Genomic DNA, 19020 nt, shown 5'->3' with positions numbered 1-19020 from the left:
ACCTGAAAGCTAAAACTTCATGGTATGTTTGGGGAGGATCCCTGAAAGCAGCCACAGCCCAACAAGGTCAGAAAGCTGCAGCCCTTCCAGTGGTAAAGGCTCAACCCAAGACACAGGATGTTCACACAGCCCAAAGAGTTCAGCAGGCTCGGAATACATGGAAAAAAAATGAGTTTTTCCAGGACCAGGTGGATCAGGAGGGGAGCTCAGGTCCTGGGGAAAGCAAACATCAGATGTTCTGATGCCTTAAAAAAAACCAAACCCAAACCCCTGTCCTTGCAGCCAAGTCTGTGTCTGCTTTGCTACATTCTGACCCCTCAAAGTTCTCCTGGGCTTTGGCCAGGATGTCAAAGAAAGCTGAGATCTCCTAGGGGTGAGATTTTTCCCCTCCATCCCCTTCCAACCCCCCAGCATGACATTTGCCACCTTTTTGCTGACTGAGAATTATTCCTAAGGCTGATTTCTAGCTCAGTCCTCAATCCCATGGTGTTTATTTAGCACAGGCAGGTTTTCTCACCAGGGACTCCACCTGCTGACAAACCCCAGGTAGCAGGACACCAAAAAAAAGAGGAATTTGTAGGACTAAGAGTCCTCCAGGAGCAGACAGCATCTATGTTTTGGGGTAGAGTAGCACAGGGGGGATGGTAACAGCATCATCTGTTGGGTTTTGGGGGTTTTCCTCAGGCATTTGGAGAAAATCTTGTTCTTCTTGCAGCTTCTCTGAGAGCCTTCTTCACAAAGGGGTGACCAGAATTTTAGGGCTCTCCTTTGGGTTCCTCATGCCAGTGGTTTCTTGCCCATTTCTGAAACTGCAAGCCAGGAAAACACTTGAGAAAGGGGAAAGCAGACACTGCCCCCCCTCCTCATCAGCACGGCTGGAATTACCTACTCCTAAAACATCAGAAAAAAATCCAATCCTCCCAAACAACACCTGGAACCTGAATATCATTCAGGGGCTGTAATTCAGCTCCTTCAGCCAACAGGCAAGCAGGGAATCTGGTTTGGCTCTAGGATTCCTAGCTGCAGAGCTGAAAATGCCCTTCCCAGGGAACCCAGCCTGTGGATTCTCCTTATTCTGGAAGAATAACAACAGCTCCTTACACCAGCCAGGGATCACATCCAGGTAATTCCCAGCTTTTTCAAGCTGTTCTTGCTTTTAAGGGCAAACTCTGTAGCAGCACCAATTCCTGGCAGGCTGAATGCAGCTGAACTTGGGATAATTCAGTTTGCCCTCTGTGCTAGCAACTTGCCCACCCTTCAGCAGGGATTTCAGGGGAACCTAAATAGCAGTGGTGGTGGAGCAAGAGGATTGGCACTGCTTCCAGCTCAGCAAAAAAAGAAAACAGGGGAAAAAAAACTGTCCCAGCATGTTTTTAGCTTCCCAAATTCAAGAGGCTGGGATGTTGAAATCCTGTGGTTCATTTGTGGTGGCTTTTAAGAAGCTTAAGCTGAAAAAGGGTTTTTGTAATGCCAGCCTCCTAAAGGAGGAGTTTAAATGCAGTGGGATGGATGCTGAAGAACGCTGGAAAGTGTTGGGAGAGAGGAAGCAAGAGCCTCAAGGTGACGTGAAGGTCAGCCTTGGTTTGGGGGTGCTCTCAGGTGCCAAGAGTCTGGAGAAATGGTGGCATCAATGGCTGGCAAATTAACACCAAAACCCAACCTGAAGGACACTGGTGTTTTGCAGTGGGACCTCTATTGAAAAGGGAGTGTGCAGGAAGAGGTCCAACACTCTGCTGTCACCTCCTTGGGGTGATCCTGCCCTTCCCAGGTCCCTTCCAACCCTGAATATGCCAGGATTCTCTGAAGCCTGGGATGAGCCAGAGCAGCCTTACCATTTCACCTTCAGCATCTGCTCAAAGCTCTCGGGCAGGGTGTTGCCAAAGCTCTCTGGGAGGAAGAGGGTGAGGATCCCAATCAGCAGGGTCAGGCTTCCCATCAGGATGTAGGGCAGGAATCTGTCATAAGCCCCTGGAAAACACAGGAATAAACCCAATACTTAAATGCCCAATCCACTCACCTCTCAGATCTACACCTCAGGCCTGCCTGGAACACAGAATTTATTTGGAATAATGAGTCCAAAAGCTTCAGAAATACCAAGGGTGTCACAGCAAAAGTCTTCCAGTAAAGGAATAATACAGATTAGTATATAAAATACATATATAAATATAAATATATATAATATATAAATAATACAGATTAGTTGGAAGTATTTAAAGCAGAGAAAGAACCACACTGGACTCAGCAGCTTTACTTTTTACTCTGGCTGGAGCAGTGTGCTTTGTAATCTCTGGAATGAAGGAGGATGATGAATTTCTGGATTCCAATATGGAATTAAGTTGGATTCAAGATCCTGGGGATTGCACTGAGAGCCAGAGCCTGGGATTTGATCCCATGAGCTCTGAGGTCCCAGTTTAGCTGTAGAATAACCAGCAGCTGAAGGGTTTCTCCTAAAACCTCCTCAAGTTTGGGAAACTCTTTTTTCTGGGGGACAGATCTGTGTGTTTTCCACAGATCCAGGGGATCTGTTGTTTTCCATGCAGATTCCAGGGGCTGTTGGGATTCCTGCTCCAGCTCAGGATGGATGTGAAGATGCCATCAGTGCAATGAGTTTCCTACCAGCACTGACTTGGAAGATTGCTTCTTGTCACCCATTGCCAAGATGTGGCCAATTTTCATCCCCACCACTCTAATTAGAAATAACATCATTGTCTTGGAGCAGCCTGGACCCACTCTGTAGCTGTCCAAATAGGAAAAAAATAAAAAAATACCCAATTTTTCTGTGAAACCCAAGGAGCTCTTTGTTTTTCTAGTGGGCAACCAGGAACTCAGAGCCAAGGAGAGAGAAGAGACTTAAAAAAAAAGGAAAAAAGCCAAAAAATAAAGCTGAGCTTGCACTGTAAAAGCTCCAAGAACACCTCTGGACAGTCAGGTAGTGGAAGGAAAGCAAAATATCTCACCCAGATAAACAAAGTAAGGAGCAATGATGCTGCCCAGCCTGGAGGCTGTGGAGGTGGCACCCACTGCCATGTTCCTCACCAGCGTGGGGTACAGCTCCACGTTGTAGACATAAAGCATGGAAAAAGCAGCTGTGATGCCAAATTTGCCAAGCATCACCAGCCCAACAGACAGGACGTTAAGGTCTGGAGGAGAAAGAGAATAAAATCCAGGTGAATAAAGAGCATTGCTTGTAGTTCTTCTGCAGCCCAAAGATCCCAACGATGACTTTTTCCTCATGGTTGTGGTTTGGTTTTGGGGTTTTTTTTTCTAATTATACAATGTATTAGCCCCACCCTTAGGTGACTTGGCTTCAAAATTCCCACTGAGCATTTTATTGAGCAGTTTATTTTATTCTTTTCACATTGTGGTGAAACAGCACTCCTGAAACAGAACAAAATTCTGGATTACAGCACAAGAAGCTTAAATCTACCCATTTTTGGCCACAACCTGCAGAGATTTAGAGTGCAACCTAAAAGCCCTGTGGGCTCTTTGCCCAACCAGATATATCCCAGTAGCCTTTTGGCTCTTGTTCTACAAGCTGGACTATTTAAAGCTCAGTAATTTGACACAATAAATGAGAGCCGAGCACGAGTCCGCGTGTAGACCCCATGTAGGAAAAAAAAATAAAAAAACCCCATAAACCCCAAGTCCCAACGTGACCTCACCAGATCCCTTCTGTGATGGCACCATCCAATATTTTCCTGCACATCCCATACCTGCAGGCACCAGCTGGATGAAGAGGACAACACCTCCTCCCAAGAACAGGATCCCAGATAAAGAGTAGCGGCGAGGGAAGGAGCGGAGGAGGAGCCAGGCAATGACATAGGCTGGGACTTCAATGACAGCCGAGAGGAAACAGTTGATGTAGGCATCTCCATGCCAGTTGGGAGTGCTGAGGGACAGCCCAAAATAACCCACGGAGGTGAAGAACCTGAGGGAAGCAAGAGAAGCCCCAGTGATTCCCGGAACACCGCGCTCTCAGCGCCTCCTCCAGTGTTGTTACCAAAAAAATTGGGACCAGTGCAACGTGTGGCCAGGGGCACCCTGGCTTAAAAAAACCAAAACAAAACACAAAAAACCAAAAAAAAACCAACAGAACCAAAACCACCAGATCTCCGTGGCAACCCCACCTTTCTAATTCTGCCATCCCTTCCAGTGACCAGATCCACAGCGGCTTGAAGAGAGCTCAGATTGCTCTGTCCTTCCTAACACCCAGCAAAAGGCTTTGTGGAAGTTGTTCTTTGACTGCAATGGGGCAGAAGAACTCCTGAAAGCTTCCCATGCCAACTAGGTTCCTACTCGGAGCCAACTCCAGTGCCAGGATCTCCACAACCCCTTAATTAATCTTCAGGAGAGAGCTGGATGCTCAGAGGTTTGAAATCTCAAAGAGTGCCTCATCCTGGCAGGGTGCCAGCCAGTTCTTTTCTGCCAGGAGGAACATGTACAGAAAAAGGGTCCTGCCTTTATCTATCTGGCATTATTTATTTGGTCCTCATTCCTTGTGGCTGCCCAGGAAGGGACCAGGAGCTCACTGGGATGGGCACAGCTCAGAAACAGAACCAAGGGGCTGGCCAGGAGTCTGCTCCTTGTGTTACTGAGCTGCCTTTGCTTCAAGAAGGACCTTTCAGAGAGAGGTTACAGAGATGGGAGCTTCTCATGTTAAAAAAAGAAAAAAAAAGCAACAAAATTCAAAATACACAGGTTGTAACATACACTTTCCTAACTACTTTACACCTGAGCATCTTCTGCAGTGAGGGTGCAAGGACACTGGGAGCCACAGGGTGACCAAGGAGCAGGTGTAAGGTGGGCTCCAAGGCTGAAAGCTTCTTATCTAAACCTGTGGCACCTGCCCTCAAAGCAGAAACTGTTCTATTTGCCTGGGTACTTTAGGAATACACATTTCCTTACCACAAAAGTAATGACATAATAGTAATAGTTGCAATGTTTCGGGTTCGAAATAGGTCCAGAAGGATAGCCTTCTGCTGCTGCTGAGCCTTCCCATCCTGCATCTGAAGGAAAAAGGAAAACAAAACCAAAAAAATTCCCACACACCTAAGAGCAAAACAACCTCTGCACCCCCAGGAGGAGTTTGGGGCAGTTCTGATGTTAATGACTCTTATTGGGGAGAAGCAGCCAGCCCAAGGGCCACTGCTGCACCAGGGAAAGTGGTCCTGAGGGAGAGCTTGGCTCTGCACCCAGCTGTACTTGGAGTTTCCAGGTTGGTTTTTCTTTTTTTTAATTAAAAAAAAAAAAAGAAAAAAAGAAAAAAAAAAAAGGAGCACTGAGACCACTGCCCCACGGAGTCTCATTAAAAGGCAGCATCAGCTGCCAGGATGCATCCAACATCTCCTCAAGGATCAAACACAGGAATTCCAGGAGTAACCTCATTGCCCAAGGCATTTTTCTGTGCCCTCTCTGCTCAACCTTCACAAAGGGAAGGGAAAGAAGTGCAGAAAATCAGCCAGGTTTGCTGCCTGGCCAGCTGGGGAGTGGGATGGATCCCAGGGTTACTGGGTTGGTGGCCAGGATGCAGCTGGGGAGCACCCAGCACCCTCAGATCAGAGGCTCCAGTTTGAGGCTTGAATCTTCTGGGTGAAACTTCTGGGAGCCTGCAGAGAGAAAAACCACCAGCACTCCTGGTTTCCCATCTTTCAACCCAAAACCAAGCCCAAAGAGCAAACCCCCCTGGGCCTCCTCCCTCCAGGGCGATTTCCTTGCCTAGGAAGAGAGGTGTTTTCCCAGGAGTTTCTCTCTAGCATCCCTTGGAAAATACACATTATCCTCCAGCTTGGTGGATGGATGGCACAGGAGATTCCCAGGAAGCAGAAGGCTCCTGAGCTGCTGCTCCTTGGGCTCAAAGTTTTTCAGGAGCCACAGAAAGCAAACTCAAGGTCTGGAGCCTAAAAGAGCCACGTCCAGTATGGAAACCACCTGAGGTTGGGAAGTCAGGGAATTGCTTTTCCCTGCTTCCTGCAGGATGGAAGAGTTGGATTTCCAGGATGCCCAAGGCAGGCTTGGGAAAGAGATCTTCAGCCAAAAGCCAGTCCAGAGCTGGGTCCTGCAGAGGGCTTGGGGATCCATCAGGAGGCTCCAAAAGCAGCTGCTAGCCAAGAGCTGAGAAATCACTGCTGGAGGCTTTGGGTGCTCTCTCTGCACCAGAAAAATGTTGCTGGCTCTTCAGCAGGGCAGAACCACTAGAGGGGAGGAGAAGCCCAAAAACCAGCTGTCCCCCTGGCTGCCCTTTCTCCTTTGACCCCATAAATAGCAAACACCAGAGAAAAAAAAATAAAAATAAAACAATCCTGAAGAAGAGGAGCTTGATGTTCTTCATGGCCATCATGGGTTTCAGGTGCCCTAGGAGCATCTCGGGGCTCCACGTAGCCCTGGCACATGTGGGGGACAACTGGGGGTCCCTGCACAGCCCCCCAAGATTAAGGGTTTCAGATTAAGGGTTCCAGATTAATCAGAAAATGGGCATCTCCAGGCCATGGGGACAAACACATCCTCCTTGGGTCTTCTCAAGAAATCTGAAGCAATCTGGGTCACCCTGGCTCTGCAAACCACAACCTCTTTGACTGTTTCAAAAATCCCCAAACAATTAAAAATAACCCCATTTTTCTTCCCCTTGAACACAGCACTCCTGCCAAGAGGCAGCACCAGCCCCTGCTGCTGCTGGAAACCAGTTCCCTGCTGGGCCAAAAGGGGAAATTCCCAGCAGGATAAAAGGAGTGGGAGGCATGGAACGTACCTCTGTGGTGTCAAACAGCACAGCTGGGGCTGCAACACCATTGATCTTGGCAGCTTTTCGGATAATAATTTCTGCCTCCTTGTATCTTCCCTGGGAGATCAGCCACCGAGGGGACTCAGGAATGATCCTGCAAGAAGTGTCAGGAGAAGTGACTCGAAGGTTGTCATCAAAGTTGAGAGAGAAAGAGAGAGAAAGAGAGAGAAAGGGAGAGAAAGGGAGAGAAAGGGAGAGAAAGGGAGAGAAAGGGAGAGAAAGGGAGAGAAAGGGAGAGAAAGGGAGAGAAAGGGAGAGAAAGGGAGAGAAAGGGAGAGAAAGGGAGAGAAAGGGAGAGAAAGGGAGAGAAAGGGAGAGAAAGGGAGAGAAAGGGAGAGAAAGGGAGAGAAAGGGAGAGAAAGGGAGAGAAAGGGAGAGAAAGGGAAAAAGGGAGAGAAAGGGAAAAAGGGAAAAAGGGAAAAAGGGAAAAAGGGAAAAAGGGAAAAAGGGAAAAAGGGAAAAAGGGAAAAAGGGAAAAAGGGAAAAAGGGAAAAAGGGAAAAAGGGAAAGGGAAAAAGGGAAAAAGGGAAAAAGGAAAAAAAGGAAAAAGGAAAAAAGGAAAAAAGGAAAAAGGAAAAAGGAAAAGGAAAAAAGGAAAAAAGGAAAAGAAAAAGAAGAAAAGGAAAAGTTATAAAAATAATACTTGTGCTTTTAATGAGTTGGTCTTGCTGCAGAAGTCAGGACAGAAGCATCTGGGCAATGCAATTCAGGGATTTGTCCCCTTGGGATCAGTGGGAGAACTGGGATCTATGGGATGTGGTTATTTTTATGCTGGAGCAGCTGCTTGGGCTCTTGTCCTGGGTGGGTTTTGTAAAGAACAATTGATGCCCACCAGAAAAAACCCCCAGATGTCACCAGACAGGGAGTGAAGAGGGAGCAGCAGTGCTGGCATGGAGCAAAAATATCCTCAGGAATCTGCACCCACCTTGGAAATGCCTTAAATGTGCAGGGGCTGAGTTTAAAGGCTCTGGGTGGTCGGAATCTTACCTACAAACCTCAGGTTTACCCCAGTTCTGGGGCAGGACAGGGGGCTGGGGAGTTACTGGCATTTTCTAAGCCATTCCAAGCAGGTGTTGAGTGAATTCCCCCCAAACACAGGAGAGATAAATCTCCCCTTCCCATAACTAAATCCTCTGACCTTAAGAGATGCTGCTTCCCTCCCTCTGGGGATTTTTTCCTCTCCTTGGAAGAAAGCCTCTCCTGTTCTGAGGAATTCCCTGCAGGACTGACCCAAAGCCACAGCAATGGGTTGGAGCATCAGGTGATTTACCCCAAATTAGCCAACCCCTAATGTCAAGTCCTGCCTGAGGAGCTCTCTCTGGACAAAGCTGCAGGGCTGATGCTGGGAACCTTCCGTAGGATTTGGGAGAGGAATGAGCAGGAGAGCAAGGATGGCTTGGAGCATTGGGATGTCCAAGACACATCCCTGGTGGAGCAGTGCACCCAAAATCCAGCTCATCCCTTGGGGCAGAGGGAAGTGCTGCTGTGCTGAAGGAGTGGGGAAGGTTTCAAGTGAAATAAATGAAGTGACCCTTAAGCAGAACCCTCTGGAAAATCAGGGGATAGCAGAGCTGGAGCTCAAAACCATTTTAAAGGTTTGGCTTGGGTTTATTTGAAGATTATGGTTCAAGAGCAAAGCAAACCCAAACCAGAACCAAGACTGGGAGCTTCAGGAGGTCTTTGAGACCCTAGAAGAGTGGGTCTGGTCACTTAATTCCTGAGTTAATCCCCTCTTTGTAGATATAAGAGTTTCAAGATCACAGAAGAAATGAGTCCTCCAGGTGATGGAAGGAAGGACCCTGCCCAACCTGACCTTGAATGTTTCCAGGCATGGGGCATCTACCACCTCTAAACCATTAAAAAAATCATAGAATCATAGAATTTTTAGGGTTGGAAGGGACCTTTAAGATCATCCAGTTGCAGCTAGCAGGCACACCTCCTACCAGATCAGGTGGCTTAAAGAACAAATGGCTCAAAGAAAAAAAGGCTTAAAGGAAAAAAGGCTTAAAGAAGAAAAAGGGAGTAAAGTTAGAACAAACCACCCAGGGCACTACAGGGGTGAACCTAGAGGTGGTTAACAGTGTCCAGAGACAACCACACCATTCCCAAGCTGCTCTGGAAGCAGGGGGGGTGAGGTGGCTCCAGGCACAGGGGCTCTGCCCACACCTGAAAAACCCCAAAACCTGCCCAGACAAAAAAACCCCTCAGCTCCCACCTCAAAGCAAACCCTCCTCACATGGCAAACTGGAAAAAAAAGCAAAAAAAACCCAAACCCAACCAAACTAAAGGAGGACTTTAGCTGGGGGGGGGGGGGGGACGACTCACCACCAGAGTGGGATGCAGAACAACCCCGGGACCGTCAGCGCCAGCAGCAGCATCCGCCAGTCTCTGATGAAGTAAGCAAACAGGGGCAGCAACATGTAGCCAATTGCAAAAAATATGCAAATTCCTAACGTAGAGAACAGAATACGAACTGATTTGCCCAGAATTTCTGTGCCTGTTCAAAACAAGGGAGGTTGGATTAGCATCTGGACTCCCGCCGGCCGATCGCGACTGAAAACTTTGCTGCATTTGTACAAATATATAAAAAAAAAGAAAAGAAAAATTAGCTAAGCAATGGTAGAAAAGAGCTGTTTCTCCTAAAGGGCCACCACACCAAAGGGATGATGGTCATCACAGTGGTATTCATCTCAGAGGGAGATTCCTCCAGATGTTTGCTGTGGAGCTGCCACAGAAGCATCGCTGAGCCCGGCACCATTTGGGCTCTTCCAGTGCCCCAGCCCCATGGCAGAGCTGGACACAAAACCATTTAAAATCATTTTCAGTGCTAAACGTAACTGTAAGAGCAACATTTCCACTCTTCCTCTGTCATTACCAGCATTTGCTGCCAGATCTAGCAGAGGATTTGGAGACCCATGGTCCACAGAAGGAGTTTGGTTGGAAAAACCCTTTCAGCTCACCAAACCCAAGCATGAACCCAGCACTGCCAAGTGCTGCAAGTTCTCCTCTAGAAGAAAACCAGCTGCCAAGTGTCCTTTTAATGGAATCTTCTTTTCCACATCTGCCAGGAGTTAAAATGAGCAGGGGACAAAACCTGAAGGCTCCTAGGTCGGAGTGGCAGCAACTTCTCACCCCCCCAGGTTGTGGGTTCCTCACCTTTGGAAGTGTTCAAGGCCAGGTGGGATGGGGCTTGGAGCAACCTGGTCTAGTTTCCCAGGGGGTTTTCCAGCCAGGCCAGTGTCACACCTCCCAGCTTTCCTGCCACCAGCATCCCTCAGTTAGTGGGGCACAGCTTGAATTTAGCCCAGCTTGGGTCACCCCCTGCAAAGCTGAACCAGGGGCACTGCTGCCTTCAAAGCTGACATCAGTGTAGACCTCCAGATCTTAAAAAACAGCACTTGAAATTCCCAGCTCCCTCCAAAAAAATAAATAAAAAAAAATAATCCTGCACCAGTCATCCCAGTAATTCACCCCTGGAATTCTACTCCCTGAAAAGCAGCGGGAGCCTCTGCAGGGCAGGGACTGCAGCTTCTGGCTCTTTCTTGCTGCACTCCCTGGAGAAGGCAAACCAAACCTCAGCTTCTAAAACAAGGGATTTCCTGGCTAACCTCAGCACTGAGACCAGTGCAAAAAACACCCCAAAAACCTCCTGGATTAAAGCAGGAATTGCATCCACGAGGATTTATGATGCAGGTGATGGGGGGGAAATAGCAGCACACGAAGCAAATATTTCATCTCATGCAGGTGTGTTCATCATACCCAGGATGAAGGCCACCACGTAGTTGGAGATCTGTCCCATGCCCACGATGAGGAAGAGCACAGTGAACATCTCCCAGCTGGTGGAGAAGATCTGCAGGAAGCTGAAGCCTGTCTGCACGGCCATCGTCAGGAAAAGGATGTTCTTCCTGCCAAACCTTGAGCAAAAGAGGGAGATCCTGACTGTAACAGCAAGGATTGCTGAGTGAGGGAGCACAAAAATCCAGGCTGGGGTGGTGCAGCTCAGCACAGCAAGGAATTTGGGTGAATGTTTTCCTCAAGTGCTCAAGGAAAAAAAAAAAAAAAATAAATTTCCGATTTGATTGGAAAGCAGAAACTTCAGAGAGGGACTAAGGAGGCAACAGTCTGTGGGAGCCCCGTGGAGGTGGGAAGGAAAGTTAGGAAGTGATGGCTTTTAATCTACACCCTGCAACACCAGAGGGAAGAGAGCTGGGGTAGAGGCTCAGAACCCCTTTCCTGACAACCCCTTTCCCAAATAATGCAGATTTTCCCAGGAGGATTTACTGATTATCCCCTCTCCCTTTCAAACACCAACACCCACTGACTTCTGAACCAGGAGTCAGGGGATTAAACTCCAACCTTCTGGAATTTAAAGCTGGAGCTCGGAAACCCTCCACTGAGCACCCAGGAGGAGCTGAAACCCTTGGGAATTCCCCCCCACCAGCCAGCAATTGAAAGGATATTTCAGCCCCTGCCAGCATGCTATGAAGAAATAAAGCCCAAGGGATGATAAAGAGGGAATTAAGGACTCAGAAAAGGGACATAGTCTGTGTTTGACACTTGTAAGGCCAGGGTTTCAATTCTGCAGAGGTAAGAGTGAGGTTGCTGCTATTTTCCATCTCCTGGGTTAGCTGGGATGCTCTGACTGCTCCCCACTCACAGGGCACCTTTTGTTCTCCCTCTGGGACAAGCTGGCTCCATTTCCAGCATTCCCCTGCTCTGCAGGACAAACTTCTCCCCTGCAAGCTCCAGCAGTGGATTTGCCCTTCATGTGGGAGCAAAGAATGAGAGCTTTGGAAATCCCAGGAGAAAGAAAGAAATGTCCATCTCCATCATCCCTCCAAAGCATCCAAATCCATCATCCCTCCAAAGCATCCAAATCCATCATCCCTCCAAAGCATCCACATCCAAATCCATCTCCATCCAAAGCATCCACATCCAAATCCATCTCCATCCAAATCCATCTCCATCATTCATACAAAGCATCCACATCCATCTCAATCCAAAGCATCCACATCCAAATCCATCCAAAGCATTCACATCCAGATCCATCTCCATCCAAAGCATCCACATCCAAACCCATCTCCATAATCCCTCCAAAGCATCCACACCCAAATCCATCCAAAGCATCCAGACCCATCTCCAGAACACCACCTGGAGACATCAGCTCACAGCCTCCTGAAGCACCCAAAAAGCAGCAACCCTACACCTGGGATTTCTGAAGGAACCAGGGACCTCATTTTCATCCAAACCCCCACCTGACTCCCTACACACCTCTACAGAACACCCCCCTAGCTGGGGCACCCATCCTGCCCACCTCCCCTTACCTGTCTGAGAGCTGCCCCGAGATGAAGGACCCGATCAGGACCCCCACATAGAAGAGGGAGGTGGTCAGTGGGGCTTTCCAGTCATCCTCACACACCAGGTTCCACTACAAGAGAAAAATCCATGCTCAGCATCACCCAGCACCCAGCCCTGGGGGTTCTTGTCTGGAGACACACACAAGAATTCCCCTAAAATCTCCTTCCCCCCCCCCCCAGCACTGCCATGGGCACCAACCCCACAGCTGGGAAGCTCTGGTAAAACATAAATTAGAAAAAAAGAACCCAAGGGAAAGCAGTTTGCACAGCCTGGGGGTGCCCTGGGCCCCCCAAAACCCCAGAGGAACAAAGCAGGGGGGAAATAACCCCAAACCCAGCTCAGGGCAGGTCCCACTTGGCCTCCCCTCTACAACTTCTGCATTGCTCTCCCTTTTGGGGTGGCCCAAACATCCCTGGGAAGATGACCAGAGGAAAAACCCCTTTTTCCCCCCAAGTGGAAGCTTTTCCTGCTGCCTTTCCATGTCCTCAGCCTTCAGGGCTGAGTCACTGCCCATCACTCAGCCACCCCAGGCTTGGCTGGGGCTGCTCAGGACAGGAGCCAGAGTGGAAACTTCCACCTCCAGCTGCTCAGAACCCCAGAAAAAGGTTAAAAAAAAAAAAAAAAAAAAAAAAGAAAGATTATAAAAGCAGCATCATGGCTCTGAGTCCAGCAGGGTTAGAGCTGAAGGTGCCTGTGCCATGGGTTGCTCCCATCCCTCAGGCTCCAGGCACCCCTCCCAGCACCACTGATGGATCAGCTCCAAGCTTGTCTGGCCCAGCTTAGCTAATTCCACCCAAAAGTAAGCTCATTAGCTGAGGGATCAAAGCACGGGGTAATTTTCCTAATGATCAGTGCTCTGAGAGCAAAAAGAGCAAACCTGAGCCACCCTGATGCCACTGACTGCTCAGAATAAAAGCCTCTTGGCCAGCGAGGGGGACCTGGGGAACCTCTGCCCACCTTGCCAAGCTCCTAGGAGACTGAAAAAAGGATTGAAACCCCCAGCCCACACCTCCTCCTGACCACAGACACTCTTTGACCCCAAGATTTGAGGGCTGAAAGGTGCTTCTGACATGGGAACCTGATCCCCAGCACAGGGCAGCCCAGGCCAGGAGGAGTTTCTGTAGAAGAGAATTTCTCATCCCTGCTTGGAAGGGAGAAGTGGGGAGGGGTGGGGAAGGGGGGGTTCTCTGTGTTTAACTGTGCTGTGTTGGGAAAAATCCACACAGGGATCTCTTGGATTGATCAGAGAAAAGAGAAACCAGAGAATCACAGAAGAAAAACCAAGGAAGGGACCCCAGGGATCATCTGCTCCAAGCTTCCTGGGTAAAAGTAACTTTAAAGGAGGTGGCCCTGTCCAGTGTCAGGGAATTGTCCAATGTCAGGGAATCCACCACTTCCCTCAGGAGATTATTCCAATGGCTCATTGTTCTCATGGGGAAAAATGTTCTGGAGTCCAAGTGGGATGTCCCCAGGAGGAGCTTGTGCCCATCACCCCTTGGCTTCTCCATGAGACTCCTGGGAAGAAGGGAGAATCCATCTGTTTGGTAGCCACCCTCTGTGTCCTGATCCCTGGTGGCTTGAGGGCAACTTTGCTTTCTCCTCTCAAGGCTGAACTCAGCTCTCTCAGCCTTTTATGTCACAATTTCCAGAAAAAAAAAAACCCCAAAAAAACCCTCTACAAATACTCCTAAAGTTGCTCAAACCCCAGTGGTTTCACCCAAAGCAAAACTCAGCCTCAAGACCCAGGGCAATAAAAACTCTCCCTGTCCCCTCTCCTGGGAATCTGGGGACAGAATTAGCAGAGTTATCATTAACTCCCTGGGTGCTGAGCACCTTGCTCCAGGGCTGCCAACACCACTCCTGCTCCCAAGGTTAAGGGTCAGGATTTCAAATGCCTTCCCTGTGCCAAAGGCTGCAGAATAAACCCAGCTAAATAATAACTCAGCTGCCTCCTCTCTCTGCTTTTTCCCCCCGTGCCCTTCTGCACAGACAGAAAAAAAAAATAAAAAATAAATCCCTATCCAGGGGCTGGGCTTGAAAACTGTGGGATTTGGTAAAGAGTTTGAGGGGTTGCTGCCATTGGGGACTCCTGAATTTGACCAGAAAACACCCAAACACAAGGAAATCCACCCAACTCCTGGGAAAAAACAAAAAAAAAAAAACCAAAAAACCCCACTCTGCCTCTTTGAGTTCCAATCCCAGATGCAGAAGTGGGACCTGGGTGATGCTCTATAGGGTCCTGCTCTATAGGGACCCCCCCCAAGGCACTCATCCTGACCTTAGTGATGCCCCAGGGCTGAGCATCTCTCAACCAAGGCAAAATTTCACTCCAGCTTGAACTGAGAGGGTTTTGAGGTATCTCTAATAAATATTTATAGGGTTTTCCTGATGCCTCACAAGAATGGGGAAAAAAAAAAAAGAATTTAACTCATTTGGCCTCTTCCCCATCCATCACTGAGCACAGAATGGGTGTGGAGCTCCAGCTCCAAACTTCTGGACTGGAGAAATTATTCATTAACCAGAAAAGAAGTAATTCTGAGCAAAGAGAAGAGCAAAGTTCATGTCAGGCTTCCAAGCAATTGTTTTGAGCACCAGGAAGAACCCCTGGTAACACCAGATGACCCCAGGAAAATCCCTTTATTACTCTCAAATCCCCCCAGTTTTCAGCCAGGAGCTTCCAGCAGGAAAACCATGGATGGGTGAGGTGTGTGGGGAAGTGAACCTGGTGGAGAAAATGCCCTGAGCTGTGTTCTCCATCAGAAATCCCCAATTAACCAGAGAAGGAAACACTGAAGGTGCCAAAAAAAAAAAAATTAATTTAATTTAACAATTAAAAATAAACTCCATCCTCTGTGCTGCAGCCCAGCAAGGAGAAGGTGCAAGAGTGAGGAGCAGGCTGGGTGAGGCTGCTGGAAAAAACCCATCCAGGGGAAGAGAAAAATCCCTCAGATGCCTCCAAACCACAAGTTCCTGCCCCAAAGGGGAACTCACTGGATGCTCCCAAAGAGCCAAAGTGATGCTCAGGCTCCAACCTCTAATTAATGGCAGAGCTGAGCAGCATGAGCAGAAGTAGGTTAATTTCCTGAAAAAAAAAACCCAAAAACCCCCCAAAACCACCACACAAACAAATAAACCAACCACAAAAAAAACCCCAACAAACCAAACCAAAAACCCCACAAACAACACACAACCCCCCCTCAAAAACCCCAATTAAATCCATTTAAATTTAATTCATTTAAATGAATTCCAAGCTCAGGTGGAAGAGCACAGGCTGAGCTTTGGGGGCAGAACCTGCTGGATTGGTTCAAGTCTCCTCCTGGCAGGCAGTGAAGAAAAAACAAAAAACCAGTGGAAAAGTGGGATTTTACCCTGGGAGATGGGGAGAGCAGCTGGGCCAGGGGGTTCTTGCCCCCCAGGAAGCTGCCAGGGGATCCTGCACCCACCTGGGTGCCACCAACCAGACCAGGATTTGCTGCAACTCCAGGGATTTTATTTCAAACCCTGTGCTATCGAGTTTCCCTCCTCAGCTGACTTTTTTTGGGTTTTTTTTTTTGGTTTTTTTTCTCCTGGTGGCATGTCCTGCCTTGCCTTCCCTAAGCCAGAAAAACATTGGGTGGAAAAGAATCAGCCCCAAGGTTACCAAGCTGCCTCTTTTGGGGTTCCAGCAGTGCCTGCTTTCCTTGGGCAAAAAAAAAAAAAAAAATTAAAAATAAACAAACTCTAGATATATATATTTTTTTTTTTTAGTGACAATTTCAAACCAAACCAAACCAAATCTCCTTCTTTTCCATCTGGCTTACAGATGGGGGGAGGGAACCTGGCACTTGGTTCTCGTTTGTTTCAAACCCCTCTGCTCTCTCCCCTTTTGGGGGACAAGCAGCCAGGGCAGCTTGGTTGCTCCTTTTTTGGGGGAAGGAAAAGCCTTTTTTCTCTTTTTTCTCATTCTTTCTCCTTTTGCTCCCCCAGGGCAGCTGCTGACTCCACAGCAATGCTGGATGATCAGGACCATCCCTGGCTGTGTCCCCAGGCAGCATCTGGGGGTGGTGGCTGCTGAGTCACAGGGACTGAAGACAAGAAGGGCCAGGCAGACACCCACTCCTTGTCACACTGTCCCCCCTGGCCACGAACCATCATGGGTGGGTGGGTGGCCCACAGCCCCCCCAGGACACCCACTGCTCAGCAAAACACCAGTGGTGCCCACCAAACCCTCAGCATCCCGACCTCAACCATTTATCCCTTCACCCACCAACCCCTTTTCCCTTTCCCCCCTCCAACACAACCCAGCAGAGCAGCAGAACCTGGTGTTGTTCTTCTTCCTCCTCTTCCTCCACCCCAGCTCCACGCTTCCCATGGGATGGGCAGCACATCCCAGCTGCAGGAAAGCCCAAGGAGAGCTTACATCACCCGTCCCCATGGCCTCCAGGCACCCTGGACAGATGATGCCATGGCACAGCCTCAAAAAACAAGCCAAGAGCTTGGTCCTGGCTCTCAGGGACCCCCCCCAAAGCCCCCTCCCACACACAGCATCCTGGCACCCCACAGACATGGGCAGCTCCCACCCCACCTGCACCCACCTCACCCTGATGGCCACCAAAGGATGCTCATGGCCACCAAAGATACCCAGGGCTACCAAAGGACACCCAGGGCCACCAAAAAAAGAGAGTGGGGTGACTGGCAGCACTGGTGGGGGGCACTGGGGACAATGAGGCCCCAGCACTGCTCTCCTCCCAGACCAGAAAGTGTCCCTGTCCCCATGCCCAGCAGGTCTGGGGGGGGAAGTTCACCTCCAGGCTCAGCCTGCTGGCAAAAAGCAGAGACCCAGGCTTCTATTTTCAGCTCCTGTCTCCCCTCCCCTGCTGAGAAGCCCTCTCCAAGCAAAACAAGCCGAAGATTCAATGGAAAACCCAAAAGGCTCCTGGCCAGGGGCTCTTTGCCCCCTGCACCCATCCCTCTCCTCAGGACCCTTTCCCAGAGGTGCTGGATCTGCTGCTTCCCACTCCCTGTTACCAGGGCAGGACCCCCACCCCTTCCAAAAGCAGAAGGACCCCTCCTCCAAAAGCAGAGGAACCTTCTCCCAAGGCAGAGAGACCCCACGAAGCGTAAAGGGGTCCCAAAAACTAAAGGGCTCCCCTCCAAAGGCAGAGGGACCACCACCCCCCCCGCCTCCTCCCAAGCCGAGAGGACCCCTTCCCAAAGCAGAGTCCCCTTCCCCACAAGGCTACAGGACCCACCCTAAGGATCCTCTCTTCCAAGGCAGGAGGACCCCTCCTCCCTCCAAGGGACAGGAAACGGGAACCCCCCTGAAGGCAAAAGGATCTCTCCTGCCCAGGCAGAGGGAAAAACCCTAAGGCAGAGGGACCCCATTAATACAGAGGGACCCCATTAATACAGAGGGACCCCCCAAGCCCCCAGCACAGCCCGTGGGGACTCAGGCTCTCGGGGCGGGGGGTGTCACAGCCCTCTGTGTGTGTGTGGATGGAGGGGGGGTTATGGGGGGTGTGCGGGGTGTTGCGGGCAGACCCCACTCCCCCCTTTACCTCCTTCCCAATGCCCAAACCTTTCCAGTTTGAAACCTTTTCCTCTCAGCCTCTCCATGCAAAACCCTTAGCCCAGGGCAAGTGGAAGCCAACAGAGGCTCTCACAAACACCTGGGGCAGCTCGGGGACACCCTCCCCGCTTCAACCCAACCCAACCCAACCCAACCGAACCCCCCTTTACCTCGGTGATGATGGTGGAGCTGTAGACATCCCGGCTGTACTCCCAGCCATCCAGACACGGCTCCTGCTCCAGCGAGCCCAGCTCCACGTCCCAACCCGGCCGCAACCCCAAGGCCGACAAATTGGCGAGGTGGGCCAAGCGATACCGGCGGCAGCGGCTCGGTACCGGCCGGCCGGCCCGCAGCTCCAGCGGGATGCTGGCGTTCCGCCACTCGCCGCTCAGGTTGGCTCCGCGGGGCACTGCGCAGCGGTGCTCGGGGGTCCCGGCCAGGAAGACGGCGGACATCCCGTTGAAGCCATTGGGAATGATGCTGGCGCTGAGGAGGAAGAAAACCAAACGCTGGAACCGTCCCCACTCGCCCAGGAAAGCCGTGACCGCATCGTAATCCCGCATGGCCCCCAGCGCACCGCAGCGCAACACGCCGCGGATTCTGCGCGCACCGCGCAAGGGCTCCACCTCCCACCCCCCAAAGCCAAGCCGGTCCGGCCCCCCACGGGGCGGTGCAACCCGGGGGATGAGAGGGGGGGGGAGATGTTGCGGGATCCCCCGGTGTGCACCGCGTCCTCCCCCTCCCCCCCGCAGGTTTTCTTCCCTTTTTTTAATTATTTTTGTGTTTATTTTCCGCATTCTTTCCCAGCTCGATTTCCCGGGCATCAGCTGCTGCCAGCTCCTGGCAACAAGGAGGAAGGGGCTCCCCAGCCCTCCCATCCCCCCCCGTGCCCTCCCCAGAGCTTGGATCCTGTCCCTTAGAGCCCCCCCCCCCCCCAAATCTCCTGCAAGATGCGCGGATGAGAGAGCTGAGAGTCGCGATAGATCGCGACAGATCAGAAACTGAACACCCCCTCCCCACATGGGCTTTGGGGGGTGGGAGGGAGTGTTGGGATCCCGGGAAAAGATGGAAGTTGGGGTGGGGTCTGAGCCCTCTGAGAGCCTGGGAGGGGGGAAAATCCCAAAGATTTGGCCCCCCCAGGAGCTCAGAGCCCCCGGAATGGGGACACAGCCCCAGCCCAGCCTTTTGTTCCCTCCCCAGGAGTCTGGAACCATAAAACCCCAGAACCAACCATCATTTTGGGAAAGGACCTTCAGGATCATCCAGCCCAGCACCAGCATCTCCCCAGGTGCCCCCCCCACACCCCACACCCCCCCAAGGTCAGCCAAGGAGCTGC

General features: G+C 50.5%; 1 protein-coding gene across 3 annotated transcripts; it reads right to left on the bottom strand.

The window, feature by feature from the left end:
- Positions 1 to 42: 42 nt before the first annotated feature.
- Positions 43 to 18325, bottom strand: SLC22A4 (solute carrier family 22 member 4). Of its 3 annotated transcripts, none has more exons than XM_030458773.1 (10): positions 17855 to 18325; positions 12103 to 12206; positions 10538 to 10692; positions 9104 to 9275; positions 6746 to 6872; positions 4906 to 5006; positions 3714 to 3928; positions 2958 to 3140; positions 1833 to 1968; positions 43 to 809 (listed from the first exon to the last, which is right to left on the bottom strand). In XM_030458773.1, the coding sequence occupies exons 1-10, from the start codon at positions 18245 to 18247 to the stop codon at positions 734 to 736; spliced, it is 1662 nt and encodes a 553-aa protein (XP_030314633.1). In that variant the 5' UTR covers positions 18248 to 18325; the 3' UTR covers positions 43 to 733. The 3 variants fall into 3 exon arrangements, with proteins under 3 accessions (XP_030314633.1, XP_030314634.1, XP_030314635.1); XM_030458774.1 differs by having other exon boundaries at positions 9104 to 9227; positions 17855 to 18324; XM_030458775.1 differs by lacking the exon at positions 2958 to 3140.
- Positions 18326 to 19020: the final 695 nt, after the last annotated feature.

Source organism: Calypte anna, chromosome 13 (genome assembly GCF_003957555.1).
Source record: "Calypte anna isolate BGI_N300 chromosome 13, bCalAnn1_v1.p, whole genome shotgun sequence".
Taxonomy (NCBI): Eukaryota; Metazoa; Chordata; class Aves; order Apodiformes; family Trochilidae; genus Calypte; species Calypte anna.
This window is presented reverse-complemented; position numbering and strand designations above follow the sequence as displayed.

Coding starts and splice junctions, on each gene's coding strand:
- SLC22A4 (XM_030458773.1), bottom strand. CDS start 18,247: ATGCGGGATTACGATGCGGTCACGGCTTTCCTGGGCGAGTGGGGACGG. Junction 3,141..3,713: donor CATCCAGCTGGTGCCTGCAG/GTATGGGATGTG, acceptor TTTCTCCTCCAG/ACCTTAACGTCCTGTCTGTT. Junction 1,969..2,957: donor TCCTTACTTTGTTTATCTGG/GTGAGATATTTT, acceptor TGTGTTTTCCAG/GGGCTTATGACAGATTCCTG.